General features: G+C 38.1%; 1 protein-coding gene across 1 annotated transcript; it reads left to right on the forward strand.

Moving 5' to 3' along the window:
• The first annotated feature begins 3,065 nt into the window (after positions 1–3,065).
• Positions 3,066–4,718, forward strand: LOC130232713 (macrophage mannose receptor 1-like). The gene is made up of 4 exons (XM_056462689.1): positions 3,066–3,102; positions 3,195–3,551; positions 3,862–4,200; positions 4,357–4,718. The coding sequence occupies exons 1-4, from the start codon at positions 3,066–3,068 to the stop codon at positions 4,716–4,718; spliced, it is 1,095 nt and encodes a 364-aa protein (XP_056318664.1).
• The last annotated feature ends 3,094 nt before the right edge of the window (positions 4,719–7,812 follow it).

Genomic DNA, 7,812 nt, shown 5'->3' on the forward strand with positions numbered 1-7,812 from the left:
TTGTAAATCAATCACAGGCTAATTCGGGACCAGCCGTGAACAATCATAAGCATGTGATTCTCTCAAAATTAGTTTATAAATGAACTTCACAAGCTTAAAGTAATGCAAAAACACATAAAATTAACAAAGACTGGAGAGAGCAAAAGCTGAATGACGGACATTTTAAGAGATTTAGAAATCCTAGCTGGATGCATTTTTTCAGTCCCAAAAACAGAACATGTCCACAGAAAAAAGGACATGCAGTCACCCTACATTTCACTGCTGGAAAATTCTACCTCCGGCTGTCTAGACACTTTTAGATGGGAATAAGAAGACTCGTTCCTGTTTAAACCCCTAATTGTTCAAATGATCATCTAAATCCAAAGTACATAACATAAAAAAGATTTAATATTCAATGTTAAAGATCTGTTAAGGTTTAACACAGAAGCACATTGTTGTTGTTCCCTGACATCATGGAAGACGGCAACAGGAAAAACAAATGAGGAAAGCTAAAACCAAATTAGCATTAAACCACAGACCAGGATGTTTCCATATTTTCTTGTTGAAGCATTCATGTATAGGAAAATCTGATAAACCTTTTCGGTTTCCTCCGGGTGCTCCGCTTTTCCCGTGAATTGGGAAGGCTAAATTGCCCGTAGTGTATGAGTGTGTGTGGATGTCTCCCAGAGATGGGTTGCAACTGGAAGGGCATCCGCTGCGTAAAAAATATGCTGGATAAGTTGGCGGTTCATTCCGCTGTGGTGACCCCAGATTAATAAAGGGACTAAGCCGAAAAGAAAATGAATGAAGAAAATGACAATATTTTTTGATCTTTCATTCAGCCTGTTGTTGTAGACCCCCAAAACCAAAATATGACCTTTTATAATGCATAATAGGGGCTCTTTAAATGAGCTAACAGTTAGGCTACTAAAGTAATCTGTGATAAAACAAAACGAGAGATTCATTTGTTGTGCTTCACTAATTAACTATAATAACTTTAATCAATTTTAAATACAGTAAATAAAAAGTGAACAAGATTTTATAACTTGATTTAACTTTTGTATAGGCCGTTGATTTTAATAGGCTAAACCTTTTATTTTATTGTCAATATTTTTTAATGTTCACTATGTAGTCTATCCTTTAAAGCTAGTTGTCGTCCTGTATGTTTACATCCCAATGTTGACAGGTATGGACTAGGTATTCAGATTCATTTGCATCAGCTCTGGCCTCTGGGTTTAGACAGCAGTGTTCATCAATGTGACCCTTATGCTTTATGGTTTACCTTCAGCCTATACCATGACAAACATATCATAGCCACTATCTAAAGCAGTGGTTCTCAAACTGGGGGGGGGTCGCAGAATAATTTCAAGGGGTCGCGAGAGTGATTTAAAAATTGTGTAATTTTCAGTGATTATAATAAATATTTTTCAGTATTACAAGTGAAAGCTAATATTTTCAGATTTTTAAAAAAGATATTACTGATTTATAAAGTATTTAGGACACATTTAAGCAGAATGCATCTTTGTACTTGAAACGTAGCCTTTAGGAACAGTTTAAAACTTGTCATGACAACTTGCCGCAGTAAACAAAGCCTTCAACACTTGCCCCGCCTTCGCGCTCTTCTTATTGGCCCACTACTTTAAGAACTGAACACGAATGATTGGTTAAAATCCGCTGTCAATCACTCAGTCAACGCCTCCTGTCTTCAGATGACAGGAGCTACAACCACGAAAATGTAAAGCGCTGCAGATGAGAATGAAAACAACACTGACAGATTTAGTTTTAGAAACCACCTAAAGCTACAAATAATGGCACATCTGATTACTGATCATGTTGTGAATGTTAATCCACCATCTACATTTTTCGTAGAGTGGATAAAAGACTTTCATTGGCTTCAAGTCCGCTATGAAAATAACTAAAGCATTCACAGTAAAGTCTGTGGGATGGAATTTTCAGGTAACTGTTGACCACATCTACACATTTTAAGCTCGAGAGGTTCTGTTTAATCCTTTATTTAATCGCCAGATAATGTTAAAGTTATATGTAAAATTTAACACCACGTTCACCATCGCAAAAGGGCTTGCACTTGACTAAGAATAAACTAATATTGCAGCTTATGAAAAGACCGGTATTGCTATTAAAATGACGTATGCAAATAATAAGGTATATGTCAAAAGCATCTGTGCAATATCAGACACCACTCGTGAGAACACAGCACTGTTATCATTAACAGATTCATTCACGAATTCATGTCAAGCAGTGCTTGCAGGGCCGGTGAGCGATCCGTCCGTGATATCTTTTGGTCACTCAATTGTTATAAAATTTATTTTCTTGTGATAAATGATTTCATTGAGACATATTTTTCTCACGCATGCATATATATAGTTATAGTTTTGATTAGTGTTGATTTCAAATGCAATAAATCTGTTCATAAAACTTGTAGTAACAGTGCGATAATTGATGGGAGCCACTAAATTTTGTCTGGTGCGCCTAAATGTTTAAGGTTAGGAGCACCAGTGCTACCAAGCAAAAACGTTAATTTTGAGCCCTGTAATGTATAGTAAATATAGTTAAAATATTGTGAACAGCTTAAAAAAAGCTATTTTTATTGTTTGTATATGCTTTGGCAGTGGGGGGTCGCGAGTTATTGACGATTTTACATTGGGGGTCGCTGGTTTAAAAGTTTGAAAACCACTGATCTAAAGGACAAGACCGTAATTAAAATGTGGCCAATAATGTTTGTGTGTGTGTTTGTTGTTAACTAATACTGACAAACGTCACAATGCAAATATGGGAAAATGGTAGACTAAAAACACATAGAGAAAGTGAAACGGGGAGTTTTAGAATAATAAACAAATGTGATTTGAATGACGGATCAGTGCATATATAGAATAATCTCAGCCTGAAGCTGCAGACAGAAACATCAGACTGAGGACAGAAACACACCAGCTTTGAGGTAAGAACTACTCAGATCTACAGTCTTTAATCAAAGTTTTCTTAATGAATGTGAATCATGTTATGATCCTGTTCACTGAAAGATTATTTTTAAATGATTTTAAGCTTTTCAATGTGTTTCTTCCTCAGAAATGGCTCAGACTCTATATTTCCCTCTTCTCCTCATTGGTGAGTGTGTTTGTAGTTTTATTTATGGTTTATAGTTTCATTAGGCTTGACTCTGTTCTGAAAAGCATTAAAGCAAAGTGTCTCTTTCACAGCTCTCTGCTCCATATCTGAATGTGTTCAGCGTCAGTATCACTTTATAAAGGAGAATAAGAACTGGACTGAAGCTCAGAGATACTGCAGAGAGAATTACACAGATCTGGCCACCATTGACAACATGAATGACATGATCCAGCTGAACAAGAGTGTGAATGATGAAGGTGTTGACAATATCTGGATTGGTCTTCAGAAGACGAGTGTTTATAAATGGCATTGGTCTTCAGGTGATCCTGTGCTCTTTCTGAACTGGACATCTGGACAACCAAACAGCAGTGATAATTGTGCTTATATGAAAAAAGCAGAGTGGTTTAATGGGACATGTAGCAACACCCATTCCTTTGTCTGTTATAACAGTGAGTACAAACTCTTGCTGTAGCAAACATTTATTTAAATGTACAATAGTAAACATTATAAATATTTTATATATCTTAGTCAGATCTAATTTGTAATGTTGTGGCAGATATGTCTGAACAACCTACTTTTAACTGAAAGGCAAACAACAAAGATGTTCAATTGTAGTAGGCTATTACAAGTCATAGTTTAAAGACCTAAAACAGTATTCATAGTAATATTCATAATCAAAATTAACTCACAGCAGCCCAATTCTTCATAAAAGGCTTTTCTTTCATGCTGCTTCTAAAAATAATGTTGATTTTGTTAAAGCGAGCACTGGACTGGTGTTTGTTGATCAGGAGATGAACTGGAGAGACGCTCAGAGTTACTGCAGACAGAATCACACTGATCTGGTCACTGTGAGGAACCAGAATGAGAATCAACAGCTGGAGAAGTTCATTAATGACAGAAGCTTATCTGAATCTAAGGTCTGGATCGGTCTGTTCAGAGACACATGGCAGTGGTCAGATCAGAGCAACTCCTCATTCAGATACTGGAAACCTGGTAGTCCAAATCTTGCAGACAACGCAGTGATTGAACTGAACACATCGGGACGATGGGGTGACTACTTTAGTGTTTACCACCAGTATCCTTTTGTGTGTCATGAAGGTGAGCAGATCCTCCAAACACACTCAATCCATCATCAGCTCCAGATCTCTTAAAGTTGACTCTACATGTCTGACATGTCAAATTCCTCCACAGTGTTTGTTCTGCATGTTGTTTTTGATCAGTCTCTCTCTAGTTTCTGCTTTGTTTTGTGTCCAGATAAACTGATTGTGATCCAGCAGAATCTGTCGTGGTCTGAAGCTCTGAGATACTGCAGACAGAATCATGTGGATCTGGTCTCGGTTCAGTCAGTAGAGATGCAGCGTCGTGTGATGAACGTGGTTAAACTGGCGTCTTCTGAGGCGGTGTGGTTGGGTTTACGTCACTCCTGCGCTTTGGGCATCTGGTTCTGGGTGAGTGGAGAGACCGTGTGCTATCAGAACTGGACTCCAGGGAACGGCACATCAGAGGAGGACTGTGAGCCCACAGTGAGATCTGGAGCAGTTCAGTCTGGGGGAAATCAGACCTGGATCAGCCGTCCTGAAACTGACAGACTCAACTTCATCTGCAGAAACTACTGAGAGTGAAGAAGTAAGATGAGGAAAGTTCATTTATCATTGAAGTAATATTTAAAACGGAGCTTCATGGGATTTGAAATCTTTCTGAAACTACACTGTAAAAGGTTGTGTTATTTTTAACTCAAATTGAGTAAATTATAAACAAAGCCAAATGTTGGTTCTACAACCCCAAATCAGAAAAGTTGGGACAGTATGGAAAACTCAAATAAAACAAAGAAAGTATTGATTTCCAAATTTTATTAGATTTGTATTTCATTGCAGACAATATGAACACAGAATATTTTATGTTTTGTCTGGTCAACTTAATTTCATTTGTAAATATACATCCTGTCATTCAGACCTGCAACATATTACAAAAAAGTCAGGACAGGAGCAAGTTAGGGCTAGTAAATTGATTAAATCAGGGGTGTCCAAACTCGGTCCTGGAGGGCCGGTGTCCTGCAGATTTTAGCTCCAACTTGCCTCAACACACCTGCACGGATGTTTCTAGAAAGCCTAGTAAGTGCTTGATTAGCTAGCCCAGGTGTGTCTGATTGGGGTTGGAACTAAACTTTGCAGGACACCGGCCCTCCAGGACCGAGCATGGACATGCCTGGATTAAATGGTGTGATTTGAAACAGGTGATGTCAACAGGTGATCGTAATTATAATTTGGTACAAAAGCAGCATTCAAGAAAGATCTCGTTCTTTAGGAGCAAAGATGGGCAGAGGATTGCCGATTTGCTAACACGTATGTCTGAAAATGATTGAAATGTTTAAAAATAATGTTCCTCAAAGAAAGATCTGAAGAAATGTGTATAATACAGCTTCAACAGTGCAGAACATCATTAAGAGGTTCAAGGAATTTGGAGGAATTTCAGTGCGTAAAGGACATGAATGCAAGCCTAAGCTGTACAACCGTGATCTTGATTACTCAGGTGGCACTGCATCAAGAAAATCCTCATTCATCTACAGGCCCGGATTAGCTAATCGGGAGGACCAGGAGAATTCCTAGTGGGCCAATCCATTTTTTTTTGCCCGCGAGGGCCGGTGTCCTTAGTTGCTTGTACTCTCAGCAGTCGCACTTTTTTCATTTATTTATTTGACCATAGCCTCACTCTTTTTATTCATTATTTTGCTGCAGCTGCGCTCTTTTTATTTATTTTCTCGCAGCCCCGTGAGCAAAATGCAGCCTGCAGATTAATAATGACAGCGGCAATACAAGAATTTGAATAATTAATATTAATGAATATTACACCTGCGCATTGAAAATCAGATGATTAGCTACATTAATAAATCTGACATAATTGGATCAGAAATCTAAAAAGGGGAGAAAAAGTTTAAGCCATCAATAGAAAGTAATACTGTGGTTAAAAGAGTCTTGCAGTTCAATACTTGTTTTTATTTCGAACACCTCAATAGCGCCATTGTGGTCCAGTTGTCAGCACGTTGCGTTACGATGCTGCCAACCTGAGTTCAAAGTGTAAATAACCCTCAGTTATTTAAGTTAGCTTTTATTATTAACCGTTTATTCAGACTTTATTTACTTCTCTATTCTCTATTCCAACTATACAAAGATCGTTGTGTTTATGTTGTATTTAGTTGAACTCCACTTTGCACTTTAAGTTATTTAGCCTATAGAGACCCTTATTTTGACGAGCGGCAAGCCGGAAGTGGTCAGGTGCGCGAGGTGGGCTTGTCTAAGGCTTAAAACTCCAGGGCTTAAAAGCAGTCCCACTCTGGCCCTGTTCATCTACAAGCGATATCACCACTTGGTCTCAGGACTACTGCGGCAAACCTTTGTCAAGTACAGCAATACATAGTTACATCCACAAATGCCAGTGAAAACTGTACTGTGCCTAAAGGAAGCCCTATGTTAACAATGTCCAGAAGTGCCGTCAACTTCTCTGGGCTCGGAGGCATCTGGGATGAATCATCATACTGTGGAAACGCATACTGTTTTCAGATGATTCAGTATTTCAGGCATTTTTTGGAGAAATGGACAATGAGTAAAAAAATCCCCCAAACTGTCCAAAAGCCAGAGTCTGTCATGGTATGAGGTTGTGTCAGTGCTAGGGGTGGGCGGTATACCGGTGTCATAGTCATCACCGGTGTGACATTGCGCCACGACATGGATTTTCTAATACCGTCAATACCGGTATAAATCAATTATGCGCCTTGAACGGCTGCATTTACATCAATAATAGCTAATTCTAAATAATAAGGCATTCAATTTTCTTCAAACGTTCAGTTGTGGTCTGAATACATGTCCTTATACTACAGGGCTCGAAATTGCCACCATTTTGGTCGCATGAGCGCCCGAAATTTAATCTATGCGCCCTCATAATATATTTGGGAGCATTTGTGTGTCTGAATTAGGGCTGTGACGGTAATGGAAGAAATCGGTATGTCGGTTAACCGCGCAGATATATAAAAATAAGCATTTTTAACGCACCGCTGTAATTTCTATATATCCCAGTCCCTTTATCAACATTTTTAATACAAGTCATTATTTTAAAGATTATGACTTGAGAATATGATTTTACCTCAGCGCTGTACTTTTCTCCTTCTCCCTCCCACTGAGTTCAGGTGACGGAGTGTTGTGAAGTAGTTAAACTCTCCTCAGTTTAATTTACAGTGTCAAACTGGCACAGGAATATCAGTATATTAATATTGGCTTTGCTAAAAGGCTAGTCAAATGTAGGTATTTTTTTACAGAAGCTATTAACAGACGCGCATGCTGCAACCGGTAATGAGTCAACAATCGCATATATTTTGACTTATTTAAAGTAGGCTATAGGCTATAGCATATAATAATTTTGTGTAAAGACATTTATAAAAAAATGTAGCTAATATATCACAGGGGTTTGTATAGCAATTACAGTGGAGCATTAATTAAATCCTTTTTTTCCCGTGGAGCGAAACAAACACTACACAGTTGTGTAGCGGATGGGGACGCACAAAAATATACAATTCAGATATTTTCGTCGGCAGAAAAATATTCTTTGAACGAATTTAGTTTTGTACAATTTGTATCTTAGTTTTTGTCGGTCAGTTATTTACAAAATAAACAAGAATAACTAATAAACTTTGAGGTGAAGCGATGTGCCTCAGGGTCC

This window comes from Danio aesculapii, chromosome 7 (assembly GCF_903798145.1).
Source record: "Danio aesculapii chromosome 7, fDanAes4.1, whole genome shotgun sequence".
NCBI lineage: Eukaryota > Metazoa > Chordata > Actinopteri > Cypriniformes > Danionidae > Danio > Danio aesculapii.

What these genes read in the sequence shown, in the direction of transcription:
- LOC130232713 (XM_056462689.1), top strand. Translation starts at nt 3,066, where the DNA reads ATGGCTCAGACTCTATATTTCCCTCTTCTCCTCATTG. An exon ending in TTTCCCTCTTCTCCTCATTG is followed by an intron (nt 3,103 to 3,194) that starts GTGAGTGTGTTT and finishes TCTCTTTCACAG; the next exon opens with CTCTCTGCTCCATATCTGAA. An exon ending in TCCTTTTGTGTGTCATGAAG is followed by an intron (nt 4,201 to 4,356) that starts GTGAGCAGATCC and finishes TTTTGTGTCCAG; the next exon opens with ATAAACTGATTGTGATCCAG.